The sequence below is a fragment of the Rhododendron vialii genome, chromosome 1a, assembly GCF_030253575.1.
Source record: "Rhododendron vialii isolate Sample 1 chromosome 1a, ASM3025357v1".
Lineage (NCBI taxonomy): Eukaryota > Viridiplantae > Streptophyta > Magnoliopsida > Ericales > Ericaceae > Rhododendron > Rhododendron vialii.
In genome coordinates this window covers 39,799,252-39,818,695 of record NC_080557.1, presented here as the reverse complement: position 1 = coordinate 39,818,695, position 19,444 = coordinate 39,799,252, and the positions used below count along the sequence as shown (strand labels likewise).

At 39.5% G+C, this 19,444-nt stretch overlaps 2 protein-coding genes across 8 annotated transcripts; one reads left to right on the top strand and one right to left on the bottom strand.

The window, feature by feature from the left end:
- Positions 1-1,530: 1,530 nt before the first annotated feature.
- LOC131332797 (uncharacterized) lies at positions 1,531-11,577 on the bottom strand. Of its 7 annotated transcripts, none has more exons than XM_058367211.1 (7): positions 10,943-11,577; positions 5,952-8,825; positions 5,265-5,318; positions 3,691-4,038; positions 2,851-2,966; positions 2,681-2,746; positions 1,531-2,166 (listed from the first exon to the last, which is right to left on the bottom strand). In XM_058367211.1, the coding sequence occupies exons 1-4, from the start codon at positions 11,399-11,401 to the stop codon at positions 3,778-3,780; spliced, it is 3,648 nt and encodes a 1,215-aa protein (XP_058223194.1). In that variant the 5' UTR covers positions 11,402-11,577; the 3' UTR covers positions 1,531-2,166; positions 2,681-2,746; positions 2,851-2,966; positions 3,691-3,777. The 7 variants fall into 7 exon arrangements, with proteins under 7 accessions (XP_058223194.1, XP_058223296.1, XP_058223102.1 ...); XM_058367313.1 differs by having other exon boundaries at positions 2,851-2,986; positions 10,943-11,572; XM_058367119.1 differs by having other exon boundaries at positions 2,311-2,746; positions 10,943-11,572.
- Positions 11,578-12,350: 773 nt separating this feature from the next.
- LOC131334085 (superoxide dismutase [Cu-Zn], chloroplastic-like) lies at positions 12,351-16,491 on the top strand. The gene is made up of 8 exons (XM_058368953.1): positions 12,351-12,758; positions 13,569-13,630; positions 13,708-13,747; positions 13,869-13,964; positions 14,038-14,069; positions 14,167-14,242; positions 14,414-14,467; positions 16,172-16,491. The coding sequence occupies exons 1-8, from the start codon at positions 12,473-12,475 to the stop codon at positions 16,195-16,197; spliced, it is 672 nt and encodes a 223-aa protein (XP_058224936.1). The 5' UTR covers positions 12,351-12,472; the 3' UTR covers positions 16,198-16,491.
- The last annotated feature ends 2,953 nt before the right edge of the window (positions 16,492-19,444 follow it).

Sequence of the window (19,444 nt, the reverse complement as noted above, 5' to 3'; positions counted from 1 at the left end):
TTTTCGCGCTGCAGTCAATACTCTATGGTTGATGATCAATGGTGTTTTTCGGCTTAATCCTTTCGTTTAGGCCTCCAATTGGACGTTTTTGCCATTTTAGGAAATATTAGTTTTTTTAATAATTTTTAGCGTATAATTCCGTAGAAGTTAATTCTTTTTGAGAAAGTCATGTTTTTCTTTCCTTTTTTCAATTTTATTATTTTTCCCAAATTTTGAGAATTTTCGTTTTTAAGTTAGGTTTTTGCTAAGGTTACTCATTTCTCCTATTCCCTCCGTCCCTTTTTTTGTGTCCAGTATTCCATTTTAAGCTGTCCCTTAATAAGAGTTCATTTTGTAAAGTTAGGGGAGTAAAAGTTGGTGTATTGTCTATTTTATCCCTAAAAGTAGATTTTATTTTGAAAAGTTAGTGAGTAAAAATGTAATGATGATGGATAAGTAGGAAAAGTGGAGGAAAAAATTGATGTGAAAGATGTAATGATGATGTTTTTTTAATAAGTTGGAGTTACGAAGCAGGACACTTAAAAAGGAACGGAAGGAGTATAAAAGAGGTTGTAACCTAATGTTCAAGCAATTTTTTATTAATAATATTCATACTTTGTTTTTTTTCTCTCGTAGACTCGAGGTTATCATTCGCTCGATTAGGACGTAACTAATCTTTTTGTTAATTCTACTGTGTCAATATAGATTGTCATTAACTACAATGGAAGCTATAGATCTAAGATCGATATGGCAATTTGACCAAAAGTGTTTAGTTTCAACTGGTTATTTTTTATGCTTGGCAAAAGTTAGCACTATTACTTGTAATTAGTGATGTTTGGACAACTGTCAAGTGCCCGGTAGTATATAGCGCTTACCACTTAGCTGCCACTCCACTTGCCTGTTTCACCTGTTCCAACAAGAAACATAGGGCACACATGAGATTCGGGTAAAGTGCGAGGATGGTAAATACAATTTCCTCTAGAAGTTAGTAATTGAGAGGTCAGAACTTCAACTGTACACTCAATGATGAGAAAAATCCTGCCCTACCCACAACCCATATTCATATGAACAAAATAAAATTACATAGCAAAAAAAAAAACTCACAATGCTGTGCTATATTAACATTCTCGGTAAAGAAGACAAAAGCCACAGAATCTCTTCACGTGGGCAACCAATCCCATCTTCAGTGTCCTAGAACAGCTTCATAATAAAACAGTAGAGGATAATGTTAAGTATTTTTAAGTGTTTAAGCCGGTTCCGATTTTAACAATTATCTTTCCAACGATTTGCAATCGTTATTGAATTGGATCATCAACTTATAACATTATCCTTTCACTCTTGTTGAAATATTCATACATAAAAAGCAATGGGTAATCCGTATGAATGAACAAAAAGATGCAAATGGTAAAAAGGAGGGTGAGTATATATGCTAAAGCGTCAAAATTTCCATCTGGTAAAGGTCCAAAGTACAGAAAACAAGATAAATGAAGGCTTATTAATCACATCATAACAGACGTCCACCAAATGCACCACAAACGTAACTCGAGCTCATAAGGTGTAAAGGTCTGACGATTTTGAGGATTGAACTTTGCACAAGCATACAGTTGGAAACCGCTAAAACAAGTTTGACTACATCGAAAAATAGTTTGTGAGTTGATCAAGAAGTGAACTTATGGTGTACCATGTCGATAACACCAGAAGATCAAGAAAAGAAAGAAAAAGAAAAAAAGGGGACCAGAAAGAAGGATCCACGACACAAAAGAGAAAAAAACGATTACACTAGATGATCAAGAAAATAGAATACAAAGAACAAAAAAGGCATAGGGACCAGAAAGAAGGATCTACAGCACATAAGAAACAAAGAAAACAGACAAGAAGACATCAAGAACAACATGGTGCCAGGAAACGAGCCTGAAACAGTTGCATTTGCCCTTTAGTCTCAGAAATACATCTGTGGATGTTCTCAAGCCAACATTCGCTTTCGTTGGGCTGTTTGCATTCTGCATGTAGTCTATGTCCTGGCTTTGACAAATGAATATTCCCGCATGTTGCGACAGATCAAATAGTTGTGAGGATGCCTCTGATGAAAACATTTTCATGGCCTCTTCGACTAGAGCAACAGCCCAGATTCTGGGAAATCAAAGTCATATGGATGTTTCAGATCGATTCTTGTTTGAATGGGCTCACCTGCATTTGAAATCTCCGAATCAGTGCGACCTAATTGTCCATAATGTGCTCCACCAATTTTACATTTTTAACTTCCATTCACATCAATACTGTACTTAGTTTGAAAAAAGCGAAGGCTTCAGTAAATCTTAACCTCTAGCGTACCATGTTAATAGTCAACATCGGCTGTGTTTGGAGGGATATACAAACACAGACAAATGGAGGAGAAACCAAAGAAATGAAAAGAGCTTCCTCACTTCACTATCTTCTTATCCTTTCCTTCACTTCTTTCTTTGCCTTCATATAATCCTCCACAAATCCATGATCCAAACACAGCCTAAATATCATCCGCCATTGTGATATTAACCATTCTGATTGTTTATGTGTACCCCCTTATCTTCATGTTTTCTAGGAGAAATCACCAATCCACAACTTTCTGTCGTCTGGTTTTTCCGTACAAGTCAATTATGCAGACCTTCATCCAGTTGACTGAATACAGAACTGAGTGCCAGGGCATGAGAAAAACAATGCATACCTTGATGCCATGGCGTTCTACAACTCAGGCACGACTGCACGAGCCATCTAGAGGTCCTATTGATAACTGTATGAAAAGCAGCTCAAGATGAGGTTTGTCTGGATGATAGAACTGCTTAAATTTTAGTTTCTCACTGTGGTGAAGTAGGTTGTAACCAAAACACTTAATACCTGGTGAGGCTGAACATTGTCTAAGTCTCTTCAAATCTGATAAATTCTCTTCACATCTGACGTCAGCTCACAAATCCCCAACTGGACCACAAGGTCAACAAATGAAAATACTTATCCTGCCCATTGAAAAAGATAACTGGTATGAAATACAAATCCATTTTTAGAACCTTAAAGTGTAATACTGTGAGCTGGCCAATCTATCATACTTTATAGGCAGAGTGAAATAACTTGAAGTATCATTTGATCATTTCAAAGAACAAACAATCAAGAAAATACCAAGTTACTAACAGAGCAAATTATTTGGCCCGGTTCACCTTTCGAAGTTTCAGAAATCAGCTCAGCCTTGTAGAAACATAGTAAGGAACAAGAGTCCGCAACACAGTGGATTGGTGCAGATCCACTGTTAGAGCTTCCCACATTGGTTAACTATACACCTCCTTTTAGTATATGAGCTAGGGAGGCCTTTCTACTAATTGCTAATTGGTTTTGAGTTGGATGCTATAACATGGTACAAGAGTTAGGCTTTCGGAGGCATCTGGACAGACTCTCTTGATAGTTTGCCTCGTTGTTTGTGGCTTAAGTGCACCTTTTTTCGTTGTTTGCTGTGGTCCTTATGTGATGGATCCATTGTTTACCTCTCTAAGTGCGGGTCAGGGGTCGCACGTGTAGGGGAGTGTTAGAGATTGCCTCACGCTGGTTAGCTATAAACCTCCAAAACTAGTATTTTATATAATCATAGAAGGAAACAATTGGAAACACGTAAAAGAAAATGGAACAAATAAACTCAACAATGAAGTATGTAAGAATTCAATTAAAAATTGGAAAGAGAGTAAAATTCACCTGAGACTAGATGGCTCTTCATAAAATATGCCCCCGAGCTTGTAACAGACGCAAATCCAGATTCTAAATTTTTAAGTTTCCTCAGTTCTAATTTTCCGATGATCCATCGAACATAGTGCTTCCCTTGGAAATGACCTGCAATGTGGTACCTTTAGCAATCCAGGCAGTCACTTCTGGTTGGTATTCAAAAGGTCTAAGAGATTGCCAGCTTCCATCCTCCAGTTGCACACCATAGACAAAAGGGAGTCTAAGGGAAAGGAAACTCTCTGGAGGTAAAATCACACGGCATCCAAAGGTGAACTGCAACTTTTGTTCACGGTCTGGAACAGAAGGAGGTAGGCATGATTCCTGCAAATGAAAACGAGTTTCACAGTAATTAATGAAATTCCAAAGAAAACAACCATGAGCACCGGCTTGGCAATAAAAGCACAAAATACATGCTAACAAACAGATAAGCATTTTTGAAAACAGCAACATTGGGCAAGTGGAAATAATGTTATATGGACTCGGGTGCGAGTATCAGGTGAGGTGCGGGTGTGAATCTAGGTGTCGGACACCTCAATTTGAAAAATACAGAATACACGAATATGGATCCAGATTTGGACATTGGTACGGGGATACGGTATACCACCATAGAAATACAAGTATCATTTATAGAAATATATTTACTACAAATCATTTTTAATAGATCATCACTTTGCTATATTTTATTTATTTCAAGCACAAACACTAAAAATGGTAGTTAGTGAAGGGTGAGAACATGTCGTTATGGCCCATTAAAAAACTGAAATGCCTTTACGGCCGATTAATTCATAAATGGAAAGACTTCAAGCAAGGTTTGATCGAAGGAACTATAATGCTGGCCAAGCCCATTTACATACCCAAACCATAAAATAGAAGAGTAAAGGTCAGCCCACTTAACATAAATAAGAAAACCCTATTTCTATCTCAGCAGCAGCATATCAATTCATCAAATCAAGCTGCTGCTTTGTCGGAGAATCAGAGATGATGGTTGTTGGTACCTCTCTCTCTCTCTTCCTCCTGCTGCCGTGTCCAGATTTCTTTGGGAGAATTCGTTTTGGATCCCACACCCGCACCCGCACCCATGTCATGTCGTGCCGACATGGGTACCTCTCCCAAAATGGGGGATCCATGCAACATAGCTGTGGATGTATTTCCTAGTTTGGACCCTATATACATTTCCTTCAGTAGTGGGGCATCCAGTCCTCCCAAGAAAGAATCAAACTGGTAAGGGCTTCATAGAGGCCACATTACAAAATTAGACCCCTCCCATTTTCTTGCTGATTAGACATATAGGACAACAAACACACAGGATTAAGAGAGATGATTGGATGCCTTCATATCTGGTTCACGGTAAACTTCTCAAAGAACAATGGCTTCCCACATCAAAGTTAGTAAAGGAAATGAGTTGACCTTACATTGTCTAACAAAGATCAGTTAGGTTTTTCTTTCTGGCTTAGTAGAGTGCAGTTAACATTCTTTAAGTTCTTTGATATTAAGGCAAACACTTTAGTTGTGCATAGGAACATTCAAACCAAAGAGCTGAGACGAACCTCAAATTGTATAACTGGGCATGTAGCTAAAACGACTGGAAAAGAAGGTGTGACCTGCAGAGAAAAATGCATAGTAGATGAGCAAACTGCAAAGCTTATAAAGACACAAGAAGACGAAATTATGACCCTACGCATAAGATAGCACATTACAGTATCAAAAGGCATATCAGTGTATAGATTCACTACTTAGAGAGCATAATATCCCCATATCAACCTGTGAAACAATATCCAGAGAGTATGTAATGTTCTGAATTCAATCTTGATGCTGAATAAGGACAAGATGCGGAAGTACACAAAGGATGCAATCGAATGTACTACTGATACTAATGGTCCAGCTGTAATCGACATATGATTTGACCTTAAAATTTCATCAATATATGGTAAACCTGCAGAAAAAGACAACCATCTCCAAAAGGTAATAAGGACTTAACTCGTAGCATTTCAAAAATCAATTACATTACGTCATATAAGTTGTTTTCGGGTCACTTCTTCGATGCCTATTCATCCACAGAAGGCAATGAAAAAACAGAGTAACCTTTCAAACTTCACAGGAAATAAGAACCACCCAGGTATTTCTCAAAAAGTTCAATACCAAAAAGATCCTCTGCAACCACGTCAAAAGACAGTTGAAATTATGTCACAACTCACAAGACTATTGAACTCAAAGGCCTGGGCAAGAGTTCATACCAAAAAGATCCTCTGCAGCTGCGACATTGTTCCAGCAAATTTAATCTTAGCGGTATCCTTCTTATTCTTAGAGGACCTGCAGTGTGGACAGTCCATGAAAATTGGTAAATTTCTATTAAGTAAGGAGAAAGCACCGTCATCAAGGCTAACAGAATGAAGGCCATCTTTGACTGATTCAGTAAGTGTTGGCATGCCAATAAAGCTCTGGGTCTGTTGTTTTCCATCCAATTCACCATCAACTGCCATATCTTTGGTCTTATCCAGATTTCTCACCTTTCGAACAGCACTATTGTTCATCCTATTTGAGTTGCGATGAGCTCTACCATGGGTACCATTCCTCCCCAATTTCGAGGGATCTGGCCTTTTATTGTCTGAGTTTTCAACGGATGAGGGGATATGAGATTCTTCAGATAATGAATATGGGGAGCCAAGTTCTTTGAGATGCTCAGTGGTCAATATGAACCGGTGGCCACGAGGACACTCATGCTCAAATCCGACATACACGATTACATTTTTCAACGACTCACTTAATCCAATCTTTTCACCACTACTCATGTTGACTGGAACAACATTGCTACCTATCTGTAAAATTGGATTACCCTCTCCATACCCGTTGACACCAAATTTACTTCCATTTCCAGTGTCCTGAATAGGAGAGATACCTTTGGATTGTTGAGATCCTTTATAATCAGCAGTATGATGAACCCTCTCAGCAACCCTATCTCTTGTAGAACTTTGCTTCGCACTATTTTCAGGACCAACAGAAAGTTGTTTCCTTGACTGTAAAGGAGGGAATCCTGAAACAGCGGCTGCTGATCCAGCAACAACCTCAGAAAACGGTTTTCGCATTGTAAAACTAGGGATGCCTCTACCAAAGCTGAGCTTCTTTTCATCAGTTTGGTTGTTTTCATACAAATGCTCCCTTTGTATTTTATTTCCACTCTGCAATTCTTCCGCGTTAATTAGAGAAGCATCAGAGTTCTTTATGTCTCCTCCGCTAATAGATCCATTCAAGGGTTCTGTACTCAACCTAACCACAGAATCTTGTGTTACAGCACTGGATAACGAAACATGCTGATTTTTCGGTTTCTCCAGAAATATTTTCCACTTCAAAAGAAATTTCTGAGTGGCACAGAACCCACTCTGAAGTAACCCCTTAGCAGGGTCGTAGTACTTCGCACCACCAACTCGAATCAAACTCCATGACGGCGGCTGAATGGGTCCTACATTCTTTACCTGCGGTAATTGGATTGAAGGAAGAATTTTGTCACAATCTGCAAAATCACTGGAAGTAACGTTAGCAGTTTCAAAATCAAAAGGATCAGATTGCAGTAGCCGTGAACGGCCACAAGCACAAGCTTTAAGGAAAACATATCCGCTTGAATGTCGTGTCACCCCATCTCTTGAAACCAAGCCATTAGTCTCAACATCATGCCTCTGATGCATACATGGTTTTCCGGTCAAACTGACTGCATCACACAGTTGCCTTCCAGAGCTCCAAATAGATGTGCATTCATTCTCCAACTGTTTCATGTAAAGTGGCACTGCGGGTCCCTTGACCATTGAGCAGAAAGCACGCAAAGCCTTCTCCAACTGCTCTTCATGCTTTGAAGTTGGGTAACAAGCAGGCAAATCAGATAAATAAACTTCCTTAGCAGTGGGAAGAGCTCTTTGGCACCACAAAGTTGAAAACTTTGTGTTAAGTCCTTTACCACTCTCCAAGCAAGATACTGCACTTTGTAGAGGATTATCTGTAACTCTTGAAACAACTCCTTCAACTGCAGGTGCAGTGTTTTTCTGACCCAGGTTTATTTTACTGCTTTCAGATTCAATTATACACCCACTTTCTGCAGAGAGAATACCCTGTAAAATAACTAAACTAGAAGACAACCAGATGTCAACACTAGGAAGTTCAGGAGCAGTAAAAGATTTTCCAGATGCAGCTGATGCGGCGGCGGCGGCTGCAGCAACAGCCACCATACCAACGCCAGCTGCTGAGCCACTGTTGGCGTTAGTTACCATTCCCCCTCTTCCTCTTAAAATATCAGCCTGTCTGTAAATGAACTCTTTCACAGATACAGTGTCCTCTTGGGTTGCACTCTGACTATAGGTTTCAAGCAAAAGGGAATCTGAGGTTGCCTTTCCATTCAAAACGTCTTCCACAAGGCCAGTGGCAAAATCAAGAGATTTGCCACTCTGGTTTGAATATATATCCAACAATGCAACTGCTTTGGATGCATCGAGCGAAAATAAAGGTGCTGAATTTGAGATGGCCCCACTTCTTGAACCAGCATGACTAGTTTCAGATCCCGCAAGCGTCCGGCATTTCTTAATTGAAAAACGGATCTGTGCCTCAAGGGATGACTGCAATTTCTTCTTCAATCCACCTTCAGATTTACTCACAGGGCGTGCTAGCATAACAACTGGCGCCGATCCTTTTGGAGGCAAGCTTGTCCTAGCTAAATTGCTCAAACTTGAAGACTGGTTCAATGAGGACGTGTCAATTATCTCCTCTACATTACTAGTACCAGTATTAAAGTCTGAGAAATCATCAAGAAAAACAAAAAGTATAACCGGAGTACACTGTCCAGGAAACAGTGAAGCGTATGAACCTAAACCCGACCTAATTGAAATTGCTGAAGCATTGCGACTTAAGATGACACCACTTCTACCGGGAGACCGATTGTTAAAAGATACTCCTGATACAGAGGATCGTGATGATGAAGAATGAGAACTAGATGTTGAAGGTGGCGTAGTTTGAGATTTGACAAGTGGGGACATTGCATGCTTGGCAGATTGTAGAATACGAAATCTCTTCAAGATCTGGGTATCAAAGTGTGACCCCTCCTGGATAAATATGATTACATGGCAAACCTGCATACTAAATGCAAATTTAGTCACTTAATAAAGTTAAGAAAATTGTGTAGACTATTCATTCAAGAATGCTTCACCTCTACGTGGCATAAAAATCGAAAATAAATCACTGCAGTTCATAGTTATGGTTGCAATAGCACCTACGATGTACATTCTCCTAGAAAAACTAAAGCTTCCACAAAAGTTAAATCCAAATACTAAAACAAGTTGACGAGCATCTTTTAGTTTTAACTTTCACACAGGCGACAAGCAGCTCTGATGCTATGTTTGGACCTAGAATGTACCAAAGAAAAGGAGAAAGAGATAAATAAATAAAAAATGAAGCTGCTAGCAGTTGTTCAAACAATGAATTGGGTAACCAAACAAAAAAGAGAATCTCTATAGAACAATAGCCTATCACCTTTCATCTCATTTCTTTTTCTTTTTTTTTGATAAGTAAGAAATTATATTAGAAACAAGGCATTAAGGGAATGCTGCCCGAATACAAACAAAAAGCCATCAACACAAAAAGGCCCTATACACCACCCCTATTTGATAAAAAATGATCAATAGAGGGATTACACTCTCCCTTGTCCCAACTATACAAACTACTAACCACAAAACTTTTGATTCTAAATAAAGGCTTTTCAACCCCTTCAAAGCACCTCAAATTCCTTTCACCCCAAATAGTCCACATCAAGCAAAGAGGGACCATGGCCCAAACACACTTCCTTCTCTTGCCCACTCTAGCCCGGTTCCAAGCAATTAAAAGTTCCATAACATTCCTTGACATGGCCCATTTTATACCAAACCAAGAAAACACCACGGACCAAAGCTCCCAAGCAACCGGGCAATGAATGAGAAGGTGATCCACCGTCTCCGCATCCCTTTTACACATATAACACCGATTTACAATGATTCTCCACCTCCGAATCAAATTATCGATAGTAAGGATCTTTCCTTGAGCCGCATACCAAACAAAAAAACTAACCCTCAACGGTGCCACTGTCTCCCAGATCGCTTTCCAAGGGAAAGACACATCCCCACGTCCACCTAAAGCTTGATAATAAGATTTCACTTGAAAGCATCCAGAATTGGACAGTTTCCAACGTAACTCATCCAAGAAACTCCAAACAACGTGCAAATGTGCTCTATAACAACCTAGCTAGGGGGATAGAAACTCCAAACAACAAAGAGCACCTACCTCATCCATTCTTACCTGTCCTTACCTTCTATAGCTATTACGTATCTTTCTTTCTCTTTTGATAAGTATATAATTATATAAAAGAAGGCATTAATAGGTCTAATGCTTATTGAGTGCTCCAACGCTAGAAGAGCAGCAGAAGCCCTCAGGTATTACATTTCATGGAGTCCCCTTGCTAAATCCCACTCCCAAGTTGCCCCACCAGAAAACTTACATACTTGCAAATGTGCCTAGCAAGATTAGTAATCACACTATGCACTAGTTGCGTCAGCTGCTGACATGCTTGGGTGCCATGCTGAAAAGGGAGTCGGTCCACCAACCGTAGAACTCAACACTTCTCACTCTATCATTCCGCTACTCCTAATTTTGTTTTGCCCGGTTGTCATACCATTATCACTCAATTGCTTTTACATACAACTATATGGGTGTATAGCTTTCCCTCCTGGTTTAACTTAAGACAATTAGACAAACACAGGAATTCGTTCATTACGTCCTTTCAACTTGTCTAACCATTATCCATGACACTAATCACTATTAGGGCTACAAGCGAGCTTAGTCAAGCCGAGTAGTGGGTTGTCCGAACTTGGTTCCAAACTTAATGAGGTCAAAATTTTGTTCATGCTGGTTGTTCATAAAATCATAATTCACACCAAGCATAACAAAGTTGAATCGAGGCCATCGTGAGCTGAGCTCGAGTAGCCAGGATTTACTAACGGTTACAACCTTCATGAGCCAAGTAGTGAGTCCTTCAAGATTGACTTGAAACGTTAATCGAGTCCATGTGAGCTGAGCTCGAGTAGCTTGACTTTCGTAAACATTATAAGCTTATTGAGCCAAGTAGTGAGTTGTTTGAACTAAATTTTCAAAATTCAACGAGCATTACTACTAAACAGTCGAACAAACTTCCGCAATTGATAAGGGACTAAAAACTTACAGAGAACATGAAAAGCAGTCCTTGGAGATCCCCGAACTCACGCTCCTCCGACACCGAATCGAAACCAGAAGAACAACAAGAGGAGTCGAAAAACCCTTCCGTGGCCGGACAAACAGTGGAAGAGAATTGCAAGTAAAGAACCCCTTTTTCGTCATCATCATAATAGCTAATTCTACGACAGTCAAACCAGCCGTCCCCTTTCGGAAACCCTAATAGATCCTTGTCCAAATTACCCGACCCGAACACGTTGGCGTCGACGACTCGGTTGATGAGCTGGGTCACGTCGGTGGAGCGGCGGCCGATGAAGCCGACAACGACGACGCCGTTCGGGGGGGACGACGGGGAGGGGTGATCTGTTCGGGTGGGCGGGGGGTGTGGTGGGATTGGAGGAGTGAGAGTGGGGTTGGGATTTGGAGGACGGGTGAGGACGCGCATGGAGGAGGAGTTGGGCGAGTCCATGGGGTTTGGAGTTGGGGATTTTGTTAAGGTTGGGTTGGGAGTGGGTGTTCCATGGGTGATTCTTGGTTGAGAGCTTTGAGAGAGAGAGAGAGAGAGAGAGAGAGAGAGAGGGGTCTCCTTCTTCGGACAGAAGACCAAAAACCTCTCGCCCGATGAGTTTAGCAACACATTGAAACACTTTTAGCACCTGAATCCTTCGTTGCCATTTAAAGTGTGTGTTTTATGGACTAAAATAAATATTTATTTTTTACAATTAAAAGTGATGTATTATAAGAAAATGATAATTTTGTAAAATAAAAATAAAAATTTAACGAAACGTGATCTAATTAAAAATCTTATGGGGTCAAAAAGTTTTAGGCCCGGTTTCTCTTGATGTATTATTGGAATTATTAAAGTAAAAAATTATGATTTTTATACGAATATATTTTTTTTAAACATTCAAAAAAGACGACAAAAAAAAAAAAGGAACTTAGGATTTATTAACATTTATGTCAATGTGTCTTCCATGAATGATCCTCCCACATCTCGTGAATTGTTTCCTTATACGTTTCTCTTATCTTACACTAAACACTTTCTTTCGAGTTGTGCTATAAGTACCGACCGGCCGGGAGGGATTTCGTACCGACCGGCTGCGCCGGGCCGTCTCCGGCCACAACAATTCAGACCCATGGGCTTGTTCATAACATTTAAAAGCTAAATAAAAAAAGTTTTCAAACCTGTGTCATTTTTTTTACAAAAATGATACTCACACAACAATCCAAATACAATAACTTACACAACCTCTCACATGCATATGGGCTCCACACACACTACTATGTGTGGGCCCCACATATATGTGAGAAGTTGTATAAGTTGTTGTGTTTGGATTGTTGTGTGAATAACATCTTTGTTTTTTTTACGTTGCAGTACGAATTGAAATTTAAGAGTATTTTCCTGATCTCAAACAAACAATTAGGATTACCTTCAAAAAAAATGAAGAAAAAAAAAACACAAAAAACCAAATTATCGGCCAGATAGATTTTATCCGAGGAACTGTTGAACAGAAGCTGGTAAAGATTTCATCCTCTGCAAATGCAAGCCGCAATCGCAGCCATGGCCGCCCACACAATCCTCTTCTCGTTCACCCCATCCCAAATTCTGCTCAACCCAGTTGCATTCTCGACCCCTCATAATAACCCACAACTCCTCTCTCCATTCCACGGAGTTTTCCTCAATAAACTCACCCGCCAATCCGTTACCCTCGCCGCCACCGCCCCGAAGCCCCTCACCGTCGTCGCCTCCGCCAAGAAGGCCGTCGCCGTCCTCAACGGAAACTCCAATGTCAAAGGCGTCGTCACCCTCAGTCAAGAAAACGAGGGTCTGTTCTCTTTTTAGCTTTTGACCACTTCAATTCTGATGATGAATGTGTATCTGATTCGTAGAGACTGGATAGTTTATGTATAGGTGATTGAGCAGGAAATGAGAATTTGTGAGATGGGTGTAGGTTTTTCAGCAAGGCCGGCCGCGATTAACAGCTGTAATTCTGATAAAATGTAGGTGCTTTGTGTAGTACATATATAAATGTTTGAATTAAAAATGAGAATTGGTGAAACTCCAATGTTGAAGGCGTCGTCACCCTCAATCGAGAAAACGAGTGTCTGTTCTCTTTTCAGCTTTTGACCACTTCAATTCTGGTGAATACGTATGTGTTTGGTGTAGACCGTGTAGGGTATGTACAAGTGATTGAGCTGAAAATGAGAGTTGTGAAATGGGTGTAGTTTTTTGACAAACGCCACTGCAATTAACCATTGAAATTCTTATGAAAGTGGTGCTTTGTATAGTACATGTACAGGTGTTAGAATTAAAAAGAGAATTGGTGAAATGGGTATTATTTTTTCATCTGTAGCTGTCAGTAATTGAGTTAAATTTGACAATTTAGGAAGTGGGTATTGTTTTAAATAACCACTGCAAGTCACCGCTGCAAATCTTCTTAATATGGTATCTGATTTTGTGGAGTGGGTATATATAACTAGTTGAGTTGAAAAGGAGTATTGGTGCAAAGTGGGTATTGTTTTGTCAACAATAACCACAGCAATTCACCTCTCTTGAACATGTATGTGTTTCATATGTGTGGATATGTAATTCAGTTGAAATGAGAACTTGTGAAGTGGATATTGTTTTCCAACAGGTCCGACCACCGTGAATGTCCGTATAACAGGACTTGCTCCAGGACCTCACGGGTTCCATCTAGTGAGTATCTCCTCAAGTTAATTCATTAGCTTGATCTAGTGAAGTACATAACTGTTTGCTGTTTTGATGTTGTGTAGCATGAGTATGGAGATACAACCAATGGATGTGTATCAACAGGTTCGATGGATAGTAATTGTAAAAAATAAAAAATAAAATTTCTGTTTCAGATCCGGTTGAAAGGCTGTAATTTACTTTGGGCTTATTATTGCATTTTTTTTTTCATTTGTGTGTGTAACAGGAGCACATTTTAATCCTAATAAATTGACACATGGTGCTCCTGAAGATGACGTCCGTCATGCGGGTGACCTGGGAAACATAATCGCTAATGCCGATGGTAAGTATGATATTACGTTTGAATCATTCGGTCCTTACTGTTATTGAATTATTTGTTGATTTGTATAATTCAGGGGTGGCAGAGGCAACAATTGTGGATAGCCTGGTAATGTTTGTGTCTGATTGTTTGTATGCACTCTATAACAGTCCTATGGAGACGTCCTTGTCAATCTTTACTAAGTTCCATTGGCTGGGATGTGCAGATACCGCTTACTGGACCTAATGCAGTTATTGGCAGGGCCCTTGTTGTTCACGAGCTTGAGGATGACCTTGGAAAAGGTAAAATTCATGTTTGTTAGTTTGTATTCAGTTGCAATTAGCGTCTTCAGGTGTCATTGTACTACTTTTTACCCTAAAAAGTTTGTTTTTAGTAATACTTCCCGAGAGAGTACCATCGTCAGTCTGCTAATGATATTGCATTCTCAATGTGTTCATATTATGCCTTTGTAGGTGGTCATGAACTTAGCCTTACAACTGGAAATGCAGGTGGACGACTGGCATGTGGTATGCTAATGACCTTCACAGTCTTCTCCTTGTTTCCCCATTTGTTTCTTGTTTGGTGTGCTTGGAGAGAGAATACCTTACACTTTTCTTTTTCTTATTTGAGTATTCTGGCTTCTGGTTATAAGCAAACTAATGGGTTGTGCAAAAGCTATTGTAGCATGGTGAGAAAAGGGCTGGTGTGGCATTTAAAAGGGCGAGTGGGGTTAGTAAAAAACAAAAAGAAAGCAAAAAATTATAGCTTGCTAATAATCATGACACCCCTGAAGAACTACTGGAGACACGACTAACCCAAGACACTTGTGGAAAAGAATAAGCTTATACTATAGATAATGTAACCGATTTTATGAATCCCTCAGCATTGAAAAGATGGACATCCTCCATCTGCATCGCATCATAGTGGATTGATGTTCCATGGATAAGTTGGATTGATTCACCGAGTCTGGAGTTAGAGTGCTAATTTGCCATATGGTTGCATGTCTTTCCAAAGCCCGGGGTATATCTTTCTTTAGTAATTGTTCAGCGATAGTGACATTTTATTTGGCTGACATTGTATGGCATAGGTATACGGTTCCAACTTCCAAGCATCTTTTGGGGTGGGATGTTTGGACTTTCATTTGACATGTATATTTGCATACACATTGACTTTCAACCCACCAGTGGCTGTAAAGACTCACATTGGATTATTTGAAGGACAAACACATGAAACAACCAGATTTCAAGCATATGATGTAAATTTTCAATCTAGATTTCCTTCAGCTGGGCATATTTCATTCAATGATCTAGGCATTTCCTAGTGCATTGAAGGCTGCTCTCAAACTTGAACTTGTGGTCATGAAGTTTCTTTAAAGGATATTGAAGTGTCAGTTGAAATTTGTATCTTTTGCAATTCCTCAATGATAGGTTTGATGAATGAAACATCTTCCTATGGCATCTCTTGACCACTTTTACTTTCTTTGAGCTATCACATTGTGGCACGTATTAGTTAAATTATGTGCTGCTCCATATAGTCCTCAAGTCCTTGCTTACCAGTGAAGTTCGTTTGATCTTCTGACCTTGCTTGTAGATATGTTTTCCACTCTTTTCCTTTCTCTGAGGGAGACTATAGACCCTCATACATTCACCCATCTTTCTCTAATACTTAAGAGTACTCTTCTTTTGGTACCCTGTTAGTTTCTCCTACAGATTATCTTATTAAATTTCCAGATCTCTTCCCATTTCTAGTAATTAAGAGAACTCTACTGATATGAGCTGCCACTTTTGTTAAAAGTTCCATGTCTATTGAAGACCAATTATCTATTATGTAGATGCACTCGTACAAAATGGTGCAATATAAACTGGTAAATGGTTCCTTCCATATCAAAACGTGGAACAGTATCACTCTAGAAGTACACACCATTTCCTGTTGTGTTGGTACGTTTGCAAGTCTTCTGTAACAACTTCGTGTTCTCTGGTGCGCCTTGCTATCCGTATTGTCTAGGCATAATTGTCATTTTAATTGCATTTTAATGCTCTATTCCCATTTCGTCTATTTTCATGATCACATTGCCTGAACATGACTGCAAGAAGTTTCTATTGTATCCTCGCTGCAATATATACATACATACATACATGCATGCATGCATGCCTTAAATGCACTGGTTGATTAATGGTTGAGATTTCCTTTCATCTTTGTTTCAAGGTTTTACTGAGAACCTGTATATGCAGGTATCGTTGGTTTGACTCCAATTTAAGGACAGATCATTCTTTACGTGTTGGGTCCTTCGCATGTTTCACTTACACGTCAATGTTACTCAAAGCCGTGGGTTCTCTCCAGATTGTACTGCCATGTTTACTGGTAAAAATTGCAGACTGGTCCTTGTTTTTGTGTAATCCCTATCCAATAAATTAATTAAATTTGAAGTTGGTAACCCATTCAAGTCAGCCTATGCCATCCGCTTAGGTGCGACTTGTTACTTGTACTATGATCATTGTTTTCTAAACGTAATTGACTTGGTAGTGAAGGTACGTACATGTTAATGTTGCCATTGACTTCTTTTTTAAGTCACAATGAGTAGTGCACTAGAAATCAAGGGAAGCTTATTTCTTGGTTTTGCTATTTTTTTCACTCGTGTACAGCTTAACAAAGCTACATACTCTGGAAAACCAATTCGAAAGATGTCCTTTTTCATGAGATGCGAATATAGCTTCCTTGATACTGGGACTATTAAACCCAAGGGTTGATCGACTGAGAGTATGACAGCGAGGACTGACTCTCCAAGGTCACACATTTGTTTCTCACCGCTAATTAATAAAGAACCCTTGAGGCTACTGAAGATTTGTCCGGTGGTTAACTTTAAGGTTCTGGGTGCTAATAAAAAAAAAAACTAAAGGTTCTTGGATTAGTCAAGGTGCGCATAACTTGTCGTGGACAATCGGTTATCAAAAGAAGTCCGGGACGATAGGTTTATTTCCGAGCAAGCTAAATGGCTGCCTAAGTAACTATGTAGTATATAGTTACACATTTTCACTTGTATCTTATTTCCCTAATTAGGATTTTATTCACGAGGCAGGTGTGAGGGTAACAAGCAAGAGGATCATGAGTAGGAGAGTGGTGTGATGTGGACTAGCTCAATATTTGGCTGGAAGTTGGCATGAAGTCCTTGTCACGAATGGAAAGGGTACCCTATCTTCCACTTACTCATGTGAATGTATCAGTCACAACTTTCCCAAGTGGTTCTCTTGTACATCACTTGCTAGCGAAAGATTACACTATCAAGTCTAGCAATGAAAGTAGTTGAAGCACGGATATGGGTACGACTATGTGTACAACAGTTGAAAAAATAGGGACAGATATAGGCCGACACGCCAGAACAAATACATACGAGTGTGAACTTGTAGTATATCAATCGCTATCGTGTAGCTAGGGATCCCTATCGTGTCCCTACTCGTTCTAACTTAAGACACGTATGTTTTCAAACCTGTCTCCAACGTATCCCAGCGTGTCCTTAGTATCTTCCCTTATTACAAATTCAACAATTTCTTAGACGTGTCCTCAGTATCTCCCCCGTATCCTGTTACGTTTCGTGACTCCATTACAGTAACTAATTAGGCATATCGGTTGGAGTCTTTGAATGTGATGACTTTATTTGATATATCAATGATAAGTTTATGTTTCCTAAAAAAAAATAACAAATACTATTATTACAAGATCGAGCAAAAGATCTCCAACTAGTATTCCTGATAGCAGGAGAGAGAACCAAATTTATGATTTTAGATATTCATGTCACTCACCAAAAGTGCTACACACAACGGTTGTGTAAAACACAATACACAACCAATTTCTAGCCGTCCATTGCTCTAATAAATGACTAGGATTCGCTCAAAATTTTCCCTGAAAAAGTTAAACTTTTCTCTGGAAGAGTTTTTTTTAAATCTAGACTGTCCAAATACATCTGGACAGTCAGAATCTCGTGCACAACCAACACAACGATTGTGCGTGTGTAGCATTTTTGGTCACTCTAACAAGGTTTAGTGGTAGCCATTGGTAGTTACCTTTTGTGGCTGCTGGCTTATTTTATAGCGTCTCTTCCATCTGATGTAGTATTTCTTTTGTAAATTTTTTCAACGGTCAAAGGTGTCTGGGCCAGCTTACGCGCATTTCGACTGTTCTCCTCCTCAGTCCTCGGTCCTGTCAAAGGCAGGCAATCCACTTAGATGTCTTTATCAAGGGAAAATGACGGACAATGACGTGTTTTGATAATTAATACCCGCTAATGACAGTTTCAGCATTAACAAATGTTCTCATCATGTCATTGGCGGGTATTAATTGTCAAAAAACGTCTTGGGCTGTCATTTTCCCCTTTATCAAAGATTTATTGAAAACTGTGCCGAGAGTTAAAAGTTACTCTCAGAAAGTTAAACCAAACGGAGTGTTAAATGTTTGCTTTCTCCTAAAGTCTCTCTTCCCAATCTCACGTGTTATCAACTTTTTTAGGATCAGTTTATATGAAGCTTTGCTCCAACTTTAATTGAGCTCCCCACAAGTGCCCGGTGAGATTGGCATCCAGGATTAATTAAGGTGCGTGTAAGTTGACCCAGACGCCCGAGTTATTAAAAAAAAGTTAAGTGAACCCTTAAGGAAGAAATTAAGAAGCATGCTTTACAACTTGCCCCACCAAAACCAGATGCAACGAACAATGACGACAGCACCATAAAAAGCGGCGTCGTGCCACTGCCAACCCTCCTTACTCTTGCGTGCCTCACTCGACCAACCACTGTCAAATTTTCTAACCCGCGTACGTATGTTTTATCGACTTTTTTGTCTGTCAATGCGTGCATGTGTCTTTGTTTGTGGCCCTAGAAGAATTGCTTGCACCCATCGAGTGCGTGCCTAACTGCTAGTAAGTAGAAAAAACTACTTTCCTTAATTGCTTCATTAACTGGACAAACATACAATTTCAAAAGGTTGGTTCGGTGGTCAAGACCTGTAATTTAAGAGTTTGCTTCCTTATAAAGTTTTAGGTTCGAAATTTCTTTGGTGTTATCAACTTCCTTTGGAGCCCGTCATGGAGCTTTGCTCCGACTTAATTGGGCTCACCGCAAGTGGGTGGGGGGATTGATCCTCCAAGATTAGTAGGGTTGCGCGTAAGCTGTTCAAATACCTAAATTTTTCTTAAAAAAAGAGTTTGACAAACATAAACATACATGCATGCATTTTGATTATGCGGGTGTATTTAGAATAAAATAAAGAAGGGTTTCTTTTTTGCCAACGAAATTAAAAAGGTTACCCAGTACTCTAATTATTCGATAGAGGTTAGACTGGGTTACTTATATATGTCGGTCAAACGAATCCTGCCAAACTACATACATTCATTGCACCCACATATCATTTATTTACCTGGTAATTAATCACCACAATTCGCCTCTAGATGCAAGTATATGTCCTCTTAGTGATAAGATAATATCATCTGCCCTTTCTTTTTTGTAGTGCTGATGTCT